General features: G+C 42.6%; 1 protein-coding gene across 1 annotated transcript; it reads right to left on the minus strand.

The window, feature by feature from the left end:
• Positions 1 to 1061: 1061 nt before the first annotated feature.
• LOC139665927 (synaptotagmin-9-like) lies at positions 1062 to 24097 on the minus strand (the record flags this gene model as incomplete). The annotated part of the gene is made up of 6 exons (XM_071544981.1): positions 1062 to 1139; positions 8092 to 8221; positions 8570 to 8741; positions 8956 to 9076; positions 22097 to 22637; positions 23880 to 24097. Coding segments are annotated over 6 exons (1260 nt in total), but the record flags the coding sequence as incomplete, so codon positions are not given.
• Between the last annotated feature and the right edge of the window lie 109 nt (positions 24098 to 24206).

Below are 24206 nucleotides of genomic sequence, written 5' to 3' on the forward strand. Positions count from 1 at the left end.
TCCAATACAAAGACATAAACAATACTGGTATTAATTCAAAACACAAACTCCTCCTCCCCCCCCCCCCCCCCTTTAAAACAATTACAGGGCATGGGCCGAATGAAAGGAAAAGTTCCACCACAGTTTTGGAGTGTGTTTTTCTAGCATGGAAGCCATCCCAAAACCATTAGCTGTCATTGATAAGACATTAGCATTGATGTCGCCCTGTAGGAAATCAGCGGATCGACCCTGATGCCAGAAACACACACCAAACCATTTCAGTCAATTATTCTGCCGTTTCCTTTATTTTGTCCCTGCCCTGTTGTTACAAAGTATGACAAGTTGACATGCAGTAAATAAAAACACTTTCTGTCTCTCTCGGCCGCTTTCCACTCTACATCCTTGGGAAGTCAGCGAGAGCCTCGGGCCATAGAAATAAAACATATAGAACGGGTCTGTCGTCAGGGATTATGGTATAGGCTTCTTTGTATTTATCTAATCTGGCTGTCGCAGCGTTTTGACGATGTGCAGCCAATGCGTGAGACTCAAAAGGTTTGAAAGTACCATTGTTGATTCGAATGGGAATGTCCATTCTGTCCCTTCTAATTCTGTACCCTCGCCTCTCTGTCTAATATCTATGGCTCGCACAAATCCAACACACACATTCACCTAAAAAAATGAACATTTTGGTCCACAGACTGCAAATCGGCTGAACCTGTTAGTTAATCTCATCTGGTTCGAACGTGTTAATACTGTTGAAATGTGGATGAATGCATGTACACTGTGTTAGTTCACCTGGAATGTAGTTAAGTGGTTTTTGGTTGTGAAGACACAAGAGGAGCGGGGGAGTGGACATTAGTCTTTGCAGTGGTCTTAGCCTACTAAAGCCTACTTCAATCTAATGAAACATCCATTTGAGTAATGGCTTATAAGTAGCTGCTGTTACTACAGTAGTGTTAGTCAGACCTTCTGTCATGTCGGTAGGATTATCCGCAGGTCCGCCGTCCGTTGAGTCCCACCCTGAGGCTCGGTGTTGGTGTGTGTGTGTGTGTGTGTGCGTGTGTGTGTGTGTGTGTGGGAGATCATGGTGAGGGCGGCGTCTTCAGAGAGTTGGTGGATCCTCCTTGGCTTCCGCTCCCAGTGGTTCCCTGTCCGACCCACTGGACCACAGCGGAAAGACAGGAGACAGGGACAGAGAGAGAGAGAGAGAGAGAGAGATGGAGAGGGAGAGAGGGGAGAGAAGCGGGGGATGGGATTCAGTGAGTCACAGATAACGGTGAGAAAATGTAAAGTGACTCATGCGAGCAGTCATTTGAACTCCGATTTAACCCGGCTCAGACCTACAAATGCGTTTAAATCCGGGGCTGAATATGCATGAGTGGCTCACTGCTGCTAAAGGTGGGCGAGTCTGTCAGAGCAATTACACACGCGGCCCAGGTGTCAGGGCTTTGCTCTAAATAGATCACTGTCAGAACAACTGTGATGGCAGCCATGTTCAGCAGACCTGATGTAAAGGCTAATAACATCACCAGAGGACTCGGACTCAACTTAAAGGGGCAATAAGTCATATTTTTACTGCCCCATAGCAGAAAATGACCATAATATATCTGCAGGGTTGATAGTGGGTTTTTTTTATCAATGACTCAATGATTATTTGGCCATGGGGGTATTTCACCAAGTTAGCCAGTTGTGAAATATCTTCTGAAATCTTGTTTTTGTTTTGTTTGTATTCTTAGCATGACTCATATTCCTAAACCTAATATTCAAGTTTTGCTTTACACATTCAAATCACCAGGATAAAAAGTATGACCTTTTTCACAGCTATCTGGCTAACTTTGTAATTCTGCTTTGTAATATATATAAGGCTCCAGAGTCCCACACACCATCTACTTGCAAATCACAATTTAATGTGTGTCATTAAATTGTGATTTGCAAGTAGATGGTGTGCGGGAGCCTCATATATATTACATGTTGCTTTTTCTACCCAGCACCCATGATTGAATTTGTCAGGTGTGCAAACTCTAGCCCTATTACAGTATTCTGCTTTGTGAAATACCCAGCCAGCTGCTGAGATTTCTGGCTTAAAAAAAACAGAACTCACTCTCTGGCCCGTACTCTGTTTTGGAACAAAAACCTCCCCGCTCGTGGCAGTTTCAACTGTTCCAACATGGAGGAGGAGGAGGGTGTTACGAGCGAGCGACGAAGAAGAAGAAGCCTTGTTCTCAAGCCAAAAAAGCAGATGACAAAGCAGTATTATTATTCCAGTTTTTATGGTGATATAATAACTTTTCACTAGGAGCTTCTCTTGGAGCTCTGCTCTAATTAGCCGGCTTACTCGTTTACAGTAGACTAACAGGCCACTGTAGGGGAAAGGAGGGGTGGGGGGAGGGGAGGAGAGTTGTATTGATGTTGTTGTAATTCCTACTGGTCACTAATAGAGGTCAAGGAAGGTCTTGGATTACTTAATGCACCTTTAAGCTATAGACTCAACACTAGTTTCTTAACTCTTTTTAGTCCATGTGACAGCAGCAATAAAAACCTTTTTATGAAACTGAGTCCCAGGACAAAAGGAAAAATGGCTGTACATTTATGAATTCTGACCTTAACCTGGTGAAATGTAATGTAAATATCATAACTGGGTTAGAACAATCTGGTTAAGATCATACTTTGATTATTGGGTTATGAAAAACCTGGTTAAGATGCCTGGCTTACTCCCATATCACAGTAAACGGGTTACTGTGGCATGGAAACATCTTACTGCTTTCACTTTTGGCTTTTGCTGTCTGCTCAAACTCAGGCCCTGCACTGCATTATGGGTCCATTTTGATGTCAACAAAATATGACGGCAAGCACTACTATCACTATGAGGTGTCATCATTTCTTTCTGAATTCCTTCTTTCCCACTATTCAGCTCAGTCAGGGGAGAACTAGCGGCCGAACCTTTTCACACGTTTATGAAAACTGTTTTATCTGCAGACAGGAATATTCTGTTAGTGGCATTATTCATGGCAGCAGGGAGACTCAATCTCGGGGTGTCAAAGGTTCATGTAAACAGCTTAACCTGAGTAAGACCTGACCTGGAGTCTGGACAGTAGCCAGGTTACTCTGAGCATGTAAATGTAGCCAGTGATTCATTTCAATACTAGGCTGAAATAGATTAATTTGAGGATTGAAGCATTGTTTGGTGTATCAAAATAACAAGCTTAGATCAGATGAATAATTTTGCATTGCTTGTGAACATCAGAGCTTAATGGAGCTGTCTTGTGAGTTATAGTGCAGTCAGGGAGTCTGTCAGTTGCTAAGAGATTGCTTTCCATCAGTAGGTGTTACATGTAAATACCCATAACAGGTTGACAAATCTGGCATGGAGTTTTAAGAACCCCGGGTCTAAACCAGTCTCCATTCAATTAACTACGCTGATGAAACTCCATTGATTTGAAGTGTTAAGTCCAAGCAGGGGTAGCGGTGTGTTTTTTAGACCAGCATGCCTCTCTGTTCTTCAACCCGCTCATTCATGTGGCGAGGCGGAGGCAACCGGGTTTTTTTTTTTTTTTACGCTTTCTTCATTTCCTTTGCTTTCCGCTCAATAGCATCAAAACTGGCTTGAAATGCCTCCAGGGAATTCAAGAGCGTTTTGTTGTCGTGTGTGTGTGTGTGTGTGTGTGTGTGTAAATGTGTGTGTGTGTGTGCGCGCGTGTGTGTGTGTGTTTACAGCCCTGGCTGAAGAGATCAAGCCGGTGAATTATTGATGCTCTCAGTCTGTGGTCAGAGGGTCAGTGACGCTCACTCCGACACTTCAGAAATGCTTTAAAAGCCTAGAGTGGAGAAGAATATGTGTGTGTGTGTGTGTGTATGTGTGTGTGAGTGAGAGAGAGAGCGAGAGAGAGAGAGTGTGTTGTATGAGTGTGTGTATATGAAATAATATGCATGGGTGTGCATGTTACTCTATTTCTGTTTTTATATATGTGCATATTGTATATGACTGTATGCACAATGGATTCTGTGTGTGTGTGTGTGTGTGTGTGTGTGTGTGTGTGTGTGTGTTGATTGTATCCAGTGAGCCGAGTCCCCTCAGGAGCCATGTGTGGATCTTTTGAAGTAACACAAATAAGCCATTAGCCTGGATCCCAAGGCCCGCTGCTGTAGACCAGTGCTGCTGGTGATGACTACTAGCAGCTTGCTAATGGCCTTAGATAAGACACTGCTACTGGAAGAGTGTCTGACAGTGTGTGTGTGTGTGTGTGTGTGTCCTCATACTATACTAATAGCCCTAGAGACAGCCAGAGAGCTCCTTTACCTTCACACAGCGAGGTCAGTGACCCGCCACCGGTACAGCAAGCCGTCCGGTAAACACAGCGTGACAGCGGCTCGTTTGCTTCCGCGGCTTGGAGCAAACACGGGGATAATACAGGGAGCGGCTAATTGGGAAGAAGCGGGAAGCGTCCTGGTGGGCCGGTGAGTCTGTGGGAAGGCTGGAGGCGTCGGGATGAAATGATTTTATTTTATAAACGCGCTTCACTCGGCGGTGTGAAGCGACCGCTAACCTGCCCGCTCTCTCGCTTTTCTCCGGGTGTCAGACTGGCAGTAGCGCGCGCGTGGACACACACACACACACACACACACACACACACACAGAGCTCCTGATGCGCTCCTTCACATACACACACTGCTACTGACACGCCCCCCCTCCTAAAACACAACTAAATCCACTTTGAAGCTGATGGCATACTGCATTGCTATTACAATACAAAAACACATATTTTAATACAACTATTACTACTGCTATTAGTACTAGCACCACCAGTACTATGGATTTTATTATTGTTGAACAGACTCAAACTGCAAAAAAAAGAAAAAATAAGACAACATTAAGGGAGGTTAGGGTTAGGCCTGAGAAAGGGCAATTAGCTCACATTTGAAAATTAAATGGTCACAAAAAGAAGCTGGATAGTTTTAATTTGTCAAAATATCCCTAAACTACCCACGAGGAATCCTCTCAAATATTAAATAAAACGAATACGATTCATACCTCAATTATCTAACTGCAGTGAAAGAATAGTTCAGTTCAGTTTTTAACATAATTTGAGTGCAGTGAGTAGGCTGCGCATGCCTTTTGAATGATTTGCTGAAAATGGATTATGAATTTTACATGTGATTATTCATTTGAAGCTATACGTTTGAGACTGAGGAAAATTGACTTGAGTCTACACACTGGTAGAAAAAAAAAAAAAAAATGTCATGGGTGGGCAGTGGGCTGGTCTGCTTTGAATTTTTTGTCAATTTTTTTTTAACCCAGGCATTTGTCATTGTGTGAGTTAAAACCAATGTATGTACTAACTGTGGTACTCTGGGCAGCATTAGTATTACCTGGGGAGATCAACAATTTGATTTTGCCCATGCACATCGGTAATTTCAGTCCATCATCTGGACGGTGAAATCATTTGAACAAATAACTGTTATTTAATCCAGGAACACGCCGGTGGGAACATGTTACACAACAGCACCAGATGTTGATCCTGACGGGATTAAACTACCCTAGGATGTCAGAGTGAACTCAAAATACAGGTAGGCTGATTTCAGACGGAGAGACACTGACATGTTTGTTAGAGACGGGATAAAGTTCCTGGGGTCCTGAGATTATAATTACCACTCAGCAGACCTCTGCTGATATCTGGAGACGTCTGGAGTCAGCACTGAGACGGCTGTTAGCGCTTAACAAGCTAGCTTGTGGCTAACCACTGCCCATTACTTTCAATAAAGAATGCTAAAAATGCTAACACGTCTCTCAGCAATGCCACAGTATAACTTAAAGGATAAATTTGGCAATTTTGGACCTACATATAATTTGTCTCTTACATACCTATAGCACTTGCTGTGGGTTGAAACGGCAAGCTCTACTAACAATGAGTCCAAATGGGGTTTTTTACTCCACAGGGGAGTTGAGAGTAAACATGACACAGTTCCGCGATTACTTTCACTAATCAGTAAAGAACTATTTTTCTTAGCCGCAGCACAGACTGCTGTGGGGTGAAAGCGCATTACTGGCGGCGTGATCTAGTTTTATGGACGTCAGGTGAGATTGTAAACAGTTGTACATGGAGCCAGGTAGAGTTTGTAGAAGACTATCCACTGAGTGGAAATGGTCGGAGTCATTTCTATGTTCCCAGGGTCCTATGTTCCCAGGATCCTATGTTCCCAGGATCCTACGTTCCCAGGGTCCTATGTTCCCCAGATTTATATGACACATAATGAGAACATGACAAAGGGTCCTATGTTCCCAGGGTCCTATGTTCCCAGGGTCCTATGTTACCAGGGTTCTATGTTCCCCAGCTCTATATAGCACATAATGGGAACCTGAAAAAGATGTTCCCCAGCTCTGTATTCGCTTAATATGGTTAGTTAGGGTTAGGGTTAGGTTGGTGGTTTGTAGATGTTTACCCAGAGCCCTGACCACAACTGTTAGGGTTAGGGTTAAACATAGGACCCTGGGAGAGCACATATGTAGAACTGGGGAACATAGGACCCTGGGAACATAGGACCATTTGTCATGTTCCCATTATGTGCCATATAAATCTGGGGAATATAGGACCCTGGGAACATAGATGCGCTCTCAAATGGTCCGGTGCTGCTGCTTTCCGGGTGGTGAATATAAATATGTCGGTTGGTCGTCATATCATTTTCACAGACTGTCTTTTTGGAGATATTTTGATCAATCCCATTTGTACTCACTGTTAGCATCAAGAGACCTAACATCAGAGCTTGCCGTTCCAACCAACAGCTGACTCAGGAGTCAATATTCTCTGCAGATCCAAGTACTACAGGTATGTAAGAGACAAATTAAACAGTATATATTTAACAGTATAACCAGACACCGACTGAATCTTTAAATTCTGAAAAAAATAAAATAAACATGAGCCACCAGATGCTAATGCGTGTCATCGTCAATGCAAGGCATTACATTTACCCGGACAGCATGTTTTAACTTCCGTTTTTGAAGCGTTTTATCTTCTGACCCCATGAGCTGCATATCAATAGATTTAGTGTTGACAACTCAACATGAATTTACATGAATCAGTCCAGCATCTGTTTCAGCATGCTATGTTTGTCTTTTAATGAGTGTGGGCTGGGAATTCAAAAATAGAAACAGCTCTGTGAATGGAGCCACTTCTTTCTCTCTCCCTGTCTGTCTCTGTGTAGGCTAGGTGTCTTTGTTGTGCCAATCACAGAAAAACAAGTCTAGTATACATGAGGATTATGCAATATTGTTATGTAATTGTTTCATCTACTTTTTTTTTTACTCTACCTCAAAATTAAATACACAACATGGACCTGGAACGTGAAAACTTCTTTAGCTTCACCTCACAATATGTATGTATTATATGTACTTTATGTATTTCTGAAGTTATTTCTGTTTTAAATTTTGGTATGAACAAGCTCTTGTACACTGAATGGGTGAATGTACTTCATTAAAACTGCTCATTGAGTAGCTTTTTGTAATTGTACTTTGAATATTTTTCAAATAAGTAATTCTATTTTTAGTATTGTTGTTGTTAGTATGTTTTCCACTTTGCTACATTTTAAATCACATCCATTAGAGAGAACAAATGTTCTAGGCTGTCCATAAACATTGCTTCAGAAGCTGGCAGCAGTTACTAACACACATTGTGATACAACACTGGACAAATGTGCATTACTGAATATGTGGTGAGTGAGCTCCATTTCATCAGCACTGGGCAAACTTAATAAATTCCAAACCTGATGTGCCAGAAACTGCTTTGCTAGCTCAATCGTTAGTTTAGTTGTAAGTAAAATACTTGCCAGCAAAGGGCGAGTCTCTTTGTGACAGCTTTCATGAAATACTACCACTAAGGGGCTCAAGGGGTTGCCAAAGTCAACAAGTTTCAAAATCAGTAACAATGGCAGTAACGTTTTTTTTTCCCAATTGAAAGAATCTGGCTTTAACTCGGTCCTCTCGTCCTTTTAAAATTGCATGGAAAAGATCATCATGTAACAATATTCTCTTTTGTAAAAAAAAAAATGACTTTAACTCAGTATAAGCCAAGTAACAGTTCAGTACACACACACCAACATACACACAAAGGGGCCCCGTACCTCTACGAGTGGGTGCCAGTGTGCGATGGGTTTGCGTGGGTATGTCAGCATCTCACTCCAGTGGTCTCGACCCAGACTCTCGGCCTCATTGCCCACCCTGCACACCCCGATCACTTCATTATGTCCTACCCTGTGGGACGGCACGGAAAAACACACATGGTTATCTAGCCAGTCAGTAGATCGCAGTCCTCTTCGCTAATTGAGTGTACGACAGCTGCAGATTTGAATTTAAAGAGTGATAAACCCCAGACCCATATCTGTGATAAAGCCTGACACCTAATGATGAAAAGAAGATGGACAGTTCAGTACCCTACTTTTCACCATCAGATGTCAGGCTTCACCACAGATTTGGGTTTGGGGTTTAGCTACTCTTTTAAGTTTTACTTGAATAATCTGTTTGTTGTCCAAATGTATCAGTGAATGTAGATTTAGATAGATATATAGATAGATAGATGCTGTAGGTAGGTAGGTAACTAACCGATCGTAGTCCATGACAGCTATAAGCAGGCTGATCTGGTCGATGTTTTCAGGTGGAACATCAAACACTATGGCTTCATTGTACACTGGGTTCAGAGTATTACGCTTGGTTGATGTCTTCCGCTTCTTCAGCCTCCGGCCATCACACATCAGGGACACTTTCACATATGGATCTGGAGAAGATTATCATGTGATACGTTCATGTAAAGACTTGGGGAAAGCTTGAACCAAGATGCCAAATGTTACTGACACGGAGAACCCTGAGACAAAATGTTACAAGGACTAAAAATATGGATGTACTTGGACTTCATGATCAGTGTTATTGATTTCTACTGATGTCTACATCTGACGGCACGATCTCTCATTGCATTCACAGTCAGTACCCACCCGAAGCTCCAGTGATGTCCATGGCTTTGAGATTTCTGGCTTTGATCATGGTGATGGTGAGTCTGCCAGCCGTGGGGAGATAGCACAATGAGAACATCAGCTCTCCCAGGTCCACATTGTCCTGTAAAACAATATATTACATTGTTATATTGGTATTATTCCTTGTATTGTCAAAGCAACACATTACAGATTAACTGTAATTCAGAGCTAAATCCTGATTTATCATAAATCCAATTCCTGGGAGATGAGTGAAATCCCCATGCAAATTATCAGAAAGAAAGACATGAACATCAGATGGGGGAGTATTGAATCCCAAAATGTTACATCTTGCTGAAAAACGCAGCAGAGTAACATATTGGCTTGTATTGGGCTCTATCTTCAGATTTATGTAGGCTCAGGCTTGGCTTGTCTCACTATGCTGAGCAGATTTAGGATAGAGTGCTGATGCAACACAGTGACAACATCCGTCTCCCCCAAAGCTGTGTGAAAAAAACCTCACACATATACTGGATATGACGAGCTTAACTCTGGCACTTGACCAGTGCCACTTCTTTCACTCCCCCAGGCCTTTCCTTTAACTTTCTACTGTACTATTGTATTTAATGAAACAAAATTGCTTCCCATGTCCGTAGGTGGTTTAAAGAACAGCAATACAGCACACTGCAAATCAGGAATTAAGACATCCATGACCCTAACAATCTATATATCAGCATTTCAAAAGGAGTTAAAGAGTTTAACTTAAAGGGAAAGTTAAAGGGACAATAAGAAATGTCTATTACATTACTTTTAGATGTGATACCTCTATATGTGATATTCACCTAGTGTAAACAACTATGCATCAGGCACATCCAGGATCTTTTTGGGTCCTATGTTACCAGGGTCCTATGTTCCCCAGCTCTATATAGCACATAATGGGAACCTGAAAAAGATGTTCCCCAGCTCTGTATTCACTTAATATGGTTATGGTATAGGGTTAGGGTTAGCGTTAGCGTTAGGGTTAAACATAGGACCCTGGGAACATAGGACCCTGGGAGAGCACATATGTAGAACTGGGGAGCATAGGACCCTGGGAACATAGGACCCTTTGTCAAGTTCCCATCATGTGCCATATAAATATGGGGAACATAGGACCCTGGGAACATAGATACGCTACTTAGCTAATGTTAGCTACAATTCACGTTAGCTACCATGTTGCAACCTCATCTAATTTATAGTATAGTTGACTAAATTTATAAATATTTAGCCATCCATCTAGATTAGATTAAGTGGAATTCAGCTTGCTAATTTAACACTGATAAAATGGCTAAAGCAGGTAACATACTATCAGTGTAGCTAAGGCAGAATCCCATTGCATTTCCCTACAACAACATTGACAGTTCTCTGGCCAGTGTTGCCAACACTTTTCCAAGGAAAGCTATTGGCTGCTCAAAAAGTCAGCAGAAGTCGCCAGATGACATCATACACTAATTTGCATATCAATATATTAGCTTCAGCTCCCACTCTCAACGGAGGGAGGGGGGCTACGATGTGTGTGGGAAGTGCTGTGATCATCAAAGGTCTTTGGATTAGACAAACACAAATCGGCATCAACCGTACAGATTTTTCACCAAATGCTTTGGTAGCAACACATTACACATTTTCCCCCACGGTCAGACAAAGCAGCTAGCAGTTGTTTCCAGAATGAGCACGGGCCATAAGTGAGATTTGAAAGCCGGAAAGCAGCTGGTGAAGTAATCGTTGAGTCATTGGTACTGATCAACAACCCTACCAAACCCCCGCAGCTATATTATGCTCTTTTTTGTGCTATATGAAACTGAAAATCATACCCAATGCACCTTCAAGGATCAGAGGGTATTTTCAACAGAAGGCATATTTTATTATGTCAAACAAATGGCACAAGTCCCTGCACCTCAGAGAGCACTTTGCCAATCGTTGATGGGTCATGCTTTGACACCTCCCATAGAAAACAGCTTGGAAACCTGTCTAACCACATCTACAGCATGCAGCAATGGCGTGATTCATCATCAATCAGCATACTGCCTTTTACAGGAACGGGGATTTGTGTCATGCCTTGAGCGCTTCAAATGATTTGCGACTGGCTCTGGTTATTTGTTGTAGCTCTATATCGGTAACTGCTTGAACTTTGTTGGGGAATCTGTCATGTTTAGCACCACAACACTGCGGTTTTCCTATGAAAGTGCCCCCGCTTTTACAGCTTATCGAGATCAACTCACACGCCAGCCTCTCCTCCCAATTAACACCTCTGAAAATAACGTGCGAGGGTGTGAGAGCGAGCGGTGTGTTTATTAGACACACCGGCAGCCGCAAGGTTTCTTACGTGGGAAATTCTAGTTCCTGGTTTCCAGGAACTAGAATCCACCTGAGACACGAGCCTCCCGCACACGTTCGGCTGACACAGCACTCTCTGTCACTAAGTCTGCAATATGGAGTGAGGAGAGCAAGGTAAAACCCCTACTCGGTGCACTTTTGGGTACTTTTCTGATTATTAAAACTTCCAAATTATAATAATAAGGGCTTTCAAAGGAAAATGGCAAGTTATGACTAATGTGCCTCCACTTGTCTGAACATCTGTGAATACTATGGACTCATTAAACGAAATTACAGCTCTTCTTCCATAACAAAAATACATTTCGCAGGTGACACATCTCACGGCTCATAAGGTGCACAAAAGGTGCATATGTCTTATCATGCTATTTTCAGAGATGCGTCTTTGTTCATCACTACTTTGTGCATTCTGTCCATTTAGTGATTAATACACAGGATGCTAGTAATTGTATATTTGGTAGTTTCTCTGTCAGGACTAAGTTGGAAAACATAGGTAAAAGTCGGATGTAATTGTAACACCAGAAAATCAGTGTTTCCACTTAGCCATCGATAAGTGTTCTGTCCTCCCTCATGCTGATAAAGATGAATGGGTCTGAATCTACAGTATGTAAGAGTATCTCTCTCTCACACACACACACACACACACACACACACACACACACACACACACACAGGATGCTACTGCTGTGGGTGTCCTATTTCTGCCCAAAATCAATGAGAATTGAATTTAAAGAAATGAGTTGATTCATCACAGATGTCAACCTCACACACATACACACTCCCCCCCCCACACACACACACACACAATGGCAATTTGACACGTGTGATGAGTTGATTCATTATGCCTGTTGCTAAGGCAGAAGAATCCACCTCTGATTCTGCATCATCATCGATACGTTGCGTCTCGAGCGATAATGACGTAAAGGCATGACAAACGTTGGCAGGAGCACAGGAGGGCACAAGGCACACACACACACACACACACACACACAGAAACACACAGAAAGACACGTACACAGACGGTTGGTTGGTACAACAGCCAAGCTACCCTTTGGCTCTCCCGGCCATGGATAATCTAATATCCCTCCTCCATCAGACATACACACACACACACACACACTTAAGTTTTCAGACTATAGAGTGCCAGTCACCGCTCTTATGAGCACTCAAATCAAGTCTGCGGTCAGGATTATGGTCACTTGTGCTCAGCCAATGAAATTAGACCACTGCTCTAAAGGGCCCCAATAATGCAGAGAGAGAGTGTGGACAGTCCATCTTCTCCAATTATAATGCTAGCACCTTCCCTCCCTCAGGAACAGCCAGGCTTTATCTATGGGCCGCTTTCTTGCTGTGCTTCTAATAATCACTGGCTCAGGCTGACTCCCTCTCTTCCTCTCTCTCTCCCATCCTTTCTGTCTTTTCACCCCTGTCTCTCTTTCTCACACTCCCCTCTCTCACTCTCTTCCTCCCTCTCTGTAACTCCATATCTGTGTGCCTGTGCAGGGCATCTTAAAGGTGCTCTGTGTAGCTTCTTTTTTTTTAACATCAATATATCATTGTCAAATTAATTGTGATGCCTTGGTATAATTGCATTAAATAAATGAGATGCTGCTTGTCCCCCCTCCCCCTCCCCCTCCCTGGAGTCGCTCCAGCTGCGTTTGTTTTTTTCTTTTTCTTCACTGAAGAGGATAAACATGTTGGAAGTGATTTTTCCAACGGCCTTTCACTCCTTCCACCGTCTGCCATTGGCTGGAAGAACAGCGCCCTCTTCCTGGTTTGTGCCATAAAGTAATCTACCTTGGTGCCGTAAAGCAGTGCAGCGGATTTCTTGTGAAATTCGACTCAGTGGCACACAATGTAAAATGCAGTGTAGAGGCTGGTAGAGGCTGCCAATTTTCTCAGCAAAGGTCTCGTGTATTTACAGTAATTATACTGTCTCGGACGAATGACGTAACGTTTTATTGATGTTCAAATGCTAAACGTAGTATCTTTAAATATGCAGGGCATGCAACTGTACATATACTGTACCCAATCTCCATTCCAAATCCCTTAGCTCATATGCATCACTTCATTCAGACTTGTTCCAAATGAACTGAGCTTATATAAACACCTCAGCTTGACTAGAGTAGCCTAACTGGCCCTATAATGCATTTAAAGCGTCTAAATGGTGGTGACTTTCTCACATATATCGCTTTCTAATGCAGTCTGACAAGTACGTTTCACAAGAGATGGGCAGATAATCCAGCTAGGCTACATGCAAGTCATGAACACTGTTGAGACATGGAAACACACACACACTCACTCACACACAGGTGCATGTGCAAATGCATGCACAGATACAAGGCATTTTTATTGTCTAAAATAAAACGGTTGATCATTTTTATGCTTATGGCAATATTGTTTTTTCAACTTCAATCATGCACTTTGAATAGAAATGAAGAGAAGAACTGAAATGAGTTCAGTCAATGCTAGGGGGAGAAATGGTAAGCGTGAGCGTTTGTGCGGCTCACTTAAACATTGGAGATCCTGTTACATCATGGCGAAGCAACAGTCTATCTGCATGGCTGAACATGGTGGAAGTAAATAAATCGCTTCCCAGGCTGAACTGTTGCTGTGTAGCTAAATACACCCTGGCAGAATCAGGCTAGGCTAAAGGATTGTTCTGAACTCCCCACCGGTGCAGTATAGAAAGCAAGTTATGCATGAGGCTGTGTGGTAAAGTATCTTGGTAAAGTCTGGTAAACATAGGTAAATGATTGAAATATGCTGCTGCTTTCAAGGAATATGGTTTGTGGGTTCCAAATTTTAAAGTTCTCATCGATCCAAGTGTCTCTCCCATTTTTCCTACATACATGAAATTTGCATCACAGTAGTTGAGGGAGGAGTGTAGCATATTAAATGCTGCTCTCTACTGAATATGCCCACTGACCCTTAAAGGTGTTACATGTAGCATTTTAGCATCAATAAGTCATTACCACACTCATCTTGAAATGTTGGTGTAATTACCATAAAGAAACGACACCATCAAAGTCAAATTTTCATCAGTTGCTTTACGGCACAAAACAGGAGCTTTCAGAGTGTCTTGCAATGACAGACAGTGGAAGGAGTGAAAGGCCGATGGAAAAATCACTTCCAACATATGAAAACAAACACATGGAGCAAAATGCTCTTTGTGACAGGAACCGATGGGGTTTATGGGAAATGTGGTCTTAATTCTGAGAAATCTTATACAATATATATTGATGTTTAAAAATGGTACACATTGCATTGTTACAATTTAGGAAACTAGGTCCTTTGCACACCTATATCAGGAGACAGGTGCGTAGGAGAGGATTTGAAGGCCTACAGAACATGTGGGAGTCTCTTTGCATGTATCTTACATTTTACAAATTATATAAGCTTTATTGAGACCCTTTAGTGGAATAATTGGGTTTTTGTTTAGTCCCCCAGTCATGAAGGCTGTTGTAAGGACTCTTTCTGATGCGAGGTCCCATTCTCTGGCAATGAGGCTAACTGAGGCTGTTGCAACTGTTGAGCGCATTCATGGGTGTTTTTTAAAGCTATATGACAAACAATTCAATGTATAAATAATGTGTAAGTACATTTTGAGAAAACAACCTAAGTATATTTTTATGTCATGCAGTCACATTCTCCAAACAAGCAAATTAGAGAGCCATAAATATATACATGGGAATCTTGTGGTTATTTGAGTTTAATATAACCTCTCATCTTTACATGTATGGGCATTTCTTTTTTTTCTTTTTTTTTAATCTCTAGGCTAGTTACTTTTTAAACAGTCAGTAGCACCAAGTGATTTAGAAAGGAAGAAGCACTTCTTCCTTTGCTATTTTACCTTTTTTCCTCAGGTAATACACAGAGAACATAAAGAGTGAAGAGAGAAAAGAGAGAGAGAGAGGGAGAGAGAGAGAGTGTCAGTGTAGCATTCTTTTACTGTTCTTACAGTTGTTATTGCTTTTATTTACTGTCATTTTATTACCACTGTACCTTCTTGTTGATGTTATGCTGGTCTGTAAAGCACTTTGTAAATTGTTTTTAGAAAAGTGCTATATATGTAAAGTTATTATTAGTTATTATTATTATTATGAACAGTAGGGCTTCTTTCCCATCCAGTCAAGGTTTCCATGGAAAGCAAATTCCATTCATGAACACCCAGTGTTACAGCCTTGTAGTCTATGTTGTATCTCACTGTTGTACTAATTCTGATCGTACTTGACCCTCAATAAGCGAACATTTCAGGAATTAACAAAAGAAGACTGAATTACACACCATCTTTTGAATGGGTTTCATGAGTCAACAACTCAACTCAATAGAGGAATTTGTAAAGTTGGAGGAAGAAATGGAATAACACCACAACTGGAGTTACCAAACTTGTCATGTTACATGTTGTCTTATTTATATTTGTGTATCAGTTCCACATATCTTTGCTCCTGTAATATCTTCTGGATCTCCACTGACTCAATTGACCATCAGCATCTAGACACTCATATTTCTCACTTAGTCAATGAGGCCAAATGGGAGGACAGGTACTTGTTATATGGTAGCATTTGTCGTTGTTAAGGAAGGGGAACCTCCTTTACTAGATTAACCACACACACACTCACACACACACACACACACACACACTCCGCATGCACACGCTGACCCCATTCATCAAGGTCCTAATAACAACCCAACCAGACTGCGGTCGATAGTATTGACCGGCCTTTGAGGAGCCGCAGGTTACAGTGATTCTGAGCTCTTTATTGTCTTTGTGTCCAAAAATCCTCAGCTGAGGAGAAAGAGGGCCTGGCTATAACAATATGACGAAGATGCTTTCCAATATAGATGCACGTTAATTGTATGGACAAGTGCCCAGACAAACCGGACCATCTCTTGATGCTGCAAAATAATTGCTAGATTATCATGAAATATGTTCTGTTGTGCCGAACAGCAGAACAAATGGCGGAACCATCCATTGACAAATATCCAATATACAAACTGAACATTCCAGGAAACAACACAATAATTGGTTGCTTATGACAGACTAAATTGACTCAGAGTAATGAATGGATGAGGCATAAGTCCATAACAAGATGAGTATTGAACAGTGAAGAGGTTTGTCTCATCTAGCTGTCTTTCCATTCAGCCCTAATAGACCAGCAGCCATTGACCCTCTATAGCCGCAATGTAGTCCAATTTCATTAAAACAGGGCGACAATAAACACGTCAACTCCCCATGAATGATGAAGTCCCCGTCTGGGCCAGTCAGTAACAAATATGTCACCTTCTTTTGAGCTGTAATTGCAGTTCCCACTTGGGCCAATCAGTGTAATTATGCTGGAAAGCAGCGGTGAGATGCATCATTTCCCCGAGTTCTGTCAAAACAGGTCCAGTGATGTCTAAGATATTGAGCTTAACACATGGATGAGCAAGCAAATGATGCAGTGCCCCACACCCGATGCCCCACTCTCCACCCCCACAATCCCCAGAAGATCAGTGCCATTTTGAAAATGTAAGAACGCAATGGGGAGATGCATCATTCCCACGTGTTTCGGCAAATTCTAACAAGTAAAAAAACGTTGTAGCGCCCCCCTTAGGCCAATCAGCGCAATTTAAAAAATGTTCCCCTCAGTTTTGAGATATTGTATCCGCAATCCCTCCCCTGATTTCATTGTGGGGGACAAAAACCTGTAAAGTGGGCAGTGTTCTCTCCTACATATTTTAACCACAAGGACACTTCAATTTTCTATACCTCTCTTGAGAGTGGGCGCCTGAGCACCTGAGATCATCATTTCCTTCACATCGTGTCTGTTCCTTATTGAGCAGTATCTGATTAATAAAAGAGTGTAAAAGTTGCATTATTGTGAAAATTCAACTTTAACACACACCTGAGCTGCAAATTTTCACACGACTCCCGCAATCCTCTTCTCCTTATGAGATGAAATTCACGACTTCTGGGTTTTCCGTCTATTCGTTTGCATGGGTTGCTGTGCTACAGTGATGCTGATACATTCAGTACAGCTAAATTGTAAGACACATACTTTTGATTATAAAGCGCTCTTCCCCGTAGAAGAGATGAAGGCACTGCGATCACATTCAAATAAACCGATCATTAATTAGGTCTGTGCATCATTGCCACGAATGCGTCATGGGACCGTACGGCAAAGGACGAGCGCATGGCAGTGGCAGAGTCTATCAGGATCCATTCCTAAGCCAGCAGAGGTCCAAGTGGTTTCCAGAGGAGAGGTTTTAATTACCGTTTCATCTCTCTGCGCACTGTAGCTTCATCACTAATCCACACACATAACTAAAGGAGTCCTGAGTGCACTCTCAACAGGGAAGTGTCATTTGCAGGACTGTAAACACAGATGCGCGTCTTAACCTTGTTCCAACGTGTGCGCCACAGATGAGTATACGACCACACATTTAGGCACTAAAGATGTTAGGGATGTGTCACAGCACCTTTCACTGATGTTCCACTGTACAAGCTAAAGGCAGAATCTCATTTATTCTGCCATAAGCATGCAGCTCCGAGATGTGTGTATATTACAGTCCGGTGCATATGGCCAGCGATGGCTAGGGGCTCAGTCTGTGCCTGGGGCTATGATTAATGCACACGGACTAGAGGTTGGACCAGCGCAGGGGTCCCTTCCTACTCTGGCGTCCCGAGGGAGGTAACCCAGTTCTGCTGGGGACAGGAGAGCGAGAGAGAGAGAGAGAGAGAGAGAGAGAGAGAGAGAGAGAGAGAGTTTCTGTGAACTTCCTGGCCATCTGAAAAACTCCAGGTTTCTTTCAACCTCCCTTGTAGATGCAAATCCTGGGACACAAACACAAACAGATGACACACATACACGCACACGCACACACACACACACACACACACACACACACACACCACATGCATTTATGGACTCTGAAGACAGGCTTTGACTCATCCAGGTCCCTAGTTGTGTTAGCTGATGTCAAAGGACTGGGAGGAACAACCTCTGAGCCGATGTCTGACCAACACCGACAGCAGTGTGTGTGTGTGTGTGTGTGTGTGTGTGTGTGTGTGTGTGTGTGTGTGTTTTTCCTCCCCTGACAGTAGAGAGGAGAAATCAGAGCTTCTCCCCAGAGCCACAGTGGGATAAGGATCAGATAGCGACAGCTATGGCAGGCTAACTAGCAGGACTGGGAGGTAACAAGTTACATGGAACGGGATCACAGCAGCCTACATACAAAAATGCTGGTTACTACATATTTGAAGAACTAATAAGCATTTGAAATTATGATATTATAACAGTTTTTGTGAAGCTTGTAATTATGGCCTAGCACGGTTGTAGATGGTGATGATATTGTGATTTAAATTGTAGTTATGAATTGGGGATAACAGCATATTCCATGGCTTTTGGAGAAAAGATGTCCCATAAATCACTGAAGGTAATCAGATTACATTATTGATTTGGAATAATCCAATAGTTTACATTGCTGATTACTGTTTGTATTGGGGAAATGGATAAAATTTAAAGGGCTATATTTTGAAAGTAACCTCCCCAGACTTGGACATAGGGGACAGGACAGCTATAGATCACAAGTTGCGTGCCTCAGAGGAGATTCTAACCTATTTATACTGACCTTATTTAGTGTGGAATGCTAATAGACTCCGGAAGGTGTTAATACAATATTTGTGAATAAACAGGATGAGTGTGTGTATGTGTGTGTGTGTGTGTGTGTGTTGGGGGGGAGACCCCGTTGGGTCTTAGTGTTACCGTAGTTAGCGACGCACAAACAGGTCAGGACTGGTCTACTGCTGAACCAGCCGTATAATGTTCATTTTCATTCCTCGAACGTTAATTGCTTTATGAGGAGCTTTTCCATCAAACTTTTAAAGTGTCTACTAAAAGTGGAATAGTGGCCAGTTCCAGACACCAGATAATAATTTTCTGTCTTTTGGTGTGATTTTTTTCCAATAAATTCCCTAACAAAAGGGAAATTGCGTGAAATCATATATTTGAGAAGCTAAATAAAAGACAATCAGTTATGGACTTAGACACAAACAAGAAGGGCAAAGCCTCCGATTGCATTTTGGGCGATGGTGTCTTTGTGTTGAGGATCGTTAATGGTAATTAATCTGTGAACAGTGTTTCTAGAGATCTAGTGGTGGCGATATTGGATGATAAATGGAAAAATAAGAGACTTGAGTGCTTAGTCTACAATTCCTACAGCTATCTGTAATATTGTGAAAGTACAAGAAGGGTTAATATCGAAGCTGACATGAACTGTCCAGAATTGGATAAGCCTTTTGCATCTCAAAATGATGGGCGCTATCATCTATTTACAGGGACTGGAAGATAAAGAATTACAAGTTAACGTAAAAGTGCCATTCGACTCAGATTCATTAACGATTGATTTAACGTTCAGTGAAAACAGTACAAGTTGAATTATAGTCATTAGTGATTGGGAAAACGCTTTCCAGACTTAGCCACACTGATGTTTAAAGCGACTCACTCCTTACTCCTCCCTGAAGGGCCAGACATGATGATTGATGAGTATTTTTAATTACATACATAGCTGCAGTGTTAGTGTTCAGTGCAATTTCCAAGGCAACACTTTGATTATGGTAGACATTTCTAGGAGAGAGAAAAGAGCTTCATGTGGTAATAGCTTGAATCTCTGATGGAGATAGGACGGATCCTTTGAGAGGCAAAGCAGAACCCTTACCTTTCCTTACTGCACCTACAGTAATTGCATAATCAAACGTCTCATGCAGGGATAGATTTCTATAGGGAGCAGAGGCAAAAGGCTGACTTAAACCATCTGAAACACAGTTCAGGTCTACAGAGGCTGTGGAAGTGTAGATGCTGCCTGTAGATTGAAATGCACATTCAATTAGCATATATTTGTATTAGATTGTGAGTAGACAGGCATACGTTTACTTTTTCATTTTAAAGGCAGAGTCCCCAAATGAAAACTTTCAGCTGTTATTTATTACAAAGAAGAGAGGCAAGAAAATGGGTAAATGGGAGATACAACAACAATCCTGGCAATCTTGAATACAGGTATGAGCTACACGCAACTAAAAATCTGCCTAGGAATAATACAGGTTCAGCAAGGATATAGTCTATAAAAAGAGTAATGTCAATATGACAGCAGAACTATTAAGTTTCCTTAACAACAATGCAGAAAACTTGGCAACTATAGAGCCAGCATTGGCACCAGAGTTCTTTTCTGTAGGACAAATATAGCTGTTTTCATTCATACGTCAAAGTAGTAGAACAGAGAGAAAGCATAACACACATCGATTAAATTAGCAAATTTAGAGTGCCAGCCTCATTTCTTCTTCGTTTACAGCCAAATTTCACTAAACCTTGTATCCTGAGGCTTGGTTCAGTTCTCTACCTGAACTGAACATCTGTACCTTCAAAGGCATATCTTATTAAGTACAGTACAAATACAAGCGAATTTTCAAGGTTGAATATGAAACACTTGTGGAGAAAGCAGTCTAGTGGGACTATTACACTACAAGGAGATGGTAGAGTGGAGAGACCATTCTTTTACAGCACATACAGCGCAGACACACACACACACACACACACACACAAATTCACAGATATGTCCGCTAATTTAAAACTGGCAGGATTTAATTAAGATTAAAGGTGCTATGTGTAGTGTTTTTAAACATCAATATATCATGGTCAAATTAATTTTGATACCTTGGTATAATTACCAAAAACAAATGAGACCATGGTCAAGACGATTGGCGCACTGTATCTCATGGCAGTGGCATTGTTAGTGCTAGTGTTTCTCAAAATTGGAACCACATTGCCCATAAACCTTCTTGGTGATGGTCTTGTTTGTTGATGTTATTATTACTTGTGTCTCAACATTAATGTGGTCATGATTTATTGAAGTTAAAATGCTGCATATAGCACCTAAAGGATGAAATCCTATAACATTTATCAATCCTTACTCCACAAAACTGATTGTGTCTCATCACGGAAAGAAGTACTGTATACTGTCCATCCATGACTTTCCAAGTGTGCTTTCCACTGGCTAGGCCTTGTGCTCACAGTTCCTGCCCATAGCCAGAAAAGTGGGGCTTCTTTCCCAAACCAAGCTCCACCAATCTGCCTTACTCACCATACCATGCTGCTCCTTCACAGCTTAGTGCTTGCTGTTCCTGATGAGCCATTCCCGGGCAGAAGAGTATAACTTCCTTACTGACTTACACAGTCTACCAGTGCTGTAGATTTATCCCAGTGAATAATGCAATATAGACAGTGTCGCTGTATCTACATGTCAAAGCAACCCCACTCTTATGTCAGCGTAGATCTGGGTCACTACCCCCAAGTGTTTCCTAGTGCCTTTCATTAAACATTAAGTGTGTCTAAGTATATTTCTATGTCTCTGCCTCTTGAAACCACAGATGAGTTCCACTTGGAGGGGAAATGAGATACTAGCACGTTGATATATCCGCTTCCCTATGCTGTTGTAACAGGGTCTTACAGGGTTTTTTTTTTACTCTTTTTGATTGTTTGAGCAGTTTCTGGGCAGATTGAAGTATGGGCATGGGATTCATGCTGGTACAGATACTGTTGGCCTCGTACCCCGCTGATTGTATCCAACTGCTTGCATGCTGCAACACTCTGGTCAATTGTTCACCATTAACAAACTGACATGATATCGACAGTGAAAAGAATTCTGAATTCTATTTACTATCAACTGCACTCTCAACAAACATGCCACAATGCTAAGAACACACTAAAAGAAAGACACAGACAACAGATAAAGAAATGGATAAAGACTTGTATCTCACCGAGGTTACATATTGTATGTCCCGGCACAGTTTTGTCTCCCGGGGGAAGTCGGCCAGATCCAGGAAGCTGTCCACCACCACCTGGCCGATCAAATCGTGACGCGAGAACCGGTCAAAGTCGTAGACGCTGAAGTGCAGCTTGCGGCTGGGCAGCTCGGCGTACGCCACGGGAAAGAGAAACACCTCATCGAACACTGGGTTGAGTGTCTTGCGGTGCACCTTGGTCTGGTGCTTGGTCTTGCGGTCGGGCAGCAGGTAGATCTTGACGTAAGGATCAGAGGTCCCTGAGAAGTCCTTGGCGGGAAGGTCCTGGGCCTTGTGGATCTTCACGATCAGCTGCTCCAGGTCGCAGTCGAACTTCAGGATGAAGTGAAGACGCCCGCAGCTGTCAGCCCGGCGCCCGTCCTCCGCATCCACCGAGCGCTGCTTGTAGAGCTCTGGTTTGATCCGGCCCAGACCGGACAGGGACTCCTGGCGCTGGAACTGAGCAGGGTTGAAGTCCGGATTGGACAGGTTCATCTGACGACGGATGGAGTTGTGACTGTAACAAAGACATGTACGGGTCATTATTAGAAAATGCAGCGAATGTTTTGTATTTCATGTGAAATCTATTCCATAAGCCTAATGTTTATTCATTTCTCTACACATGTATCCCTTTTCATTATTGCAGGGTGCTGGAGCCTATCCTAGCAAACATTGGGGGGAAGGTAAGAAAAACCCTGGGCAGGTCACCAACATTCATACATATAGACAATTTAAGGCTATGTTCACGTTGCAGCTGAGAGTGGCCCAATTCTATTTTTTCTCTCCCTATGTGACATAGATCTGATGTGACATAGATCTGATCACTGCGTTGCCAAAGAGGCTGGACATCGTGCAATAACCCACCCCTGTCACAAGCCAATGTAATCCAACTCCTGCACACTTTGTGACAGAGATTGGTCACCTCAGTCTTGTGGTTTGCCGCAAGAGCATTGTGGACAGGCACTGGCACAAGTATTGGACAATCTAAAGTTCTTGAAGAACTGTGTCTCCCGCACATCTCAGATCCTCTGCTGCTGGCTCCCTTCCCACAACCACAGGTCTCTCTGCACAGAAGTGGTAGTGACAGCTCTGCAGAAAGCAAAGTCCAAGCCTTTGGCCCTTTTTTTGCCGCTGCAGCAAATCTTCCCTAGCAGGAGCATGAACTGTAATTTTGGTGGCTGTTCAGACATTATTTCTTTTGTTGTTCATTTGCGCATGTGGGTCATTTTAGGATGGAGGTCCGTCCAAACTGATATCAGATGTGGGTCACTTTCAAAAATGTTTGTGAACAGTCAGAAAATAAGATCTGAGCAAAAAATCCAGCAGAAAGGGCCCACAGTGTGTATGTAGCCTTAGAGTCTCCAATCCACCTGACTTGCAAGGCTTTGAACTGCAGGAAGAAACCCAGGAGAACAAGCAAACTGCACACATAAAGGAATTGAGCCTGGGTCCTTCTTGCTGTGAGGTGAGTGCTAACCACGGAGGCAGCTAAATTGACAGAAGAATTATGATATGCCTCTTTTAATGCTGGTATCAGTATGTAGGCGTGTGTGCATGTGTACATCTCTTCTTCTGTTTGTGTGTTGTCTGTCTGTACCAGAGGAATACTGACCATCAATTTTGTGATATCTCTCTGAACTCTGTCTCTAGGTAGGTTGGTTCTTCTCTCCCTTGTGTGTCTGTGTGTGTCCACCTGTGTGTAACATTTGTCAAACACCAAAAGTTGGCCAAAAAGCTTCAGGGAGTGATGTGTACTGACCGTACAGACGAGGTGGGCTCAGTAATCTGTCTCTGGACCCTGTCTCTGGCTAGAGTGTGGACCTGGTTTTTCTCCACCTTGGTCTGGGTCTCCAGCGGGATGTCAGGCGACGTGTGGCTGATCTTCATGGCCGACTCCGGGACAGTGACGGCGGATGGGGGCACCGTGGGCTCCTTAACACAGCCATCCTCGCTGTACTCCCTCTCCTCCCCGTCCACCTGCGCAGCAGATGCTTACAGTTGACAGGATGTTTACAGTTTTGATAAACTTAACACTGTTGCTTTGCTAAATTAGCCTGCTGGCTAGTTAGCTAGCTAACAGTTGGAG

This window comes from Centroberyx affinis, unplaced genomic scaffold, assembly GCF_046629955.1.
Source record: "Centroberyx affinis isolate AG114_WGS23_722 - 3 ecotype Tasmania unplaced genomic scaffold, CSIRO-AGI_Caff_v1 ptg004742l_1, whole genome shotgun sequence".
Lineage (NCBI taxonomy): Eukaryota > Metazoa > Chordata > Actinopteri > Beryciformes > Berycidae > Centroberyx > Centroberyx affinis.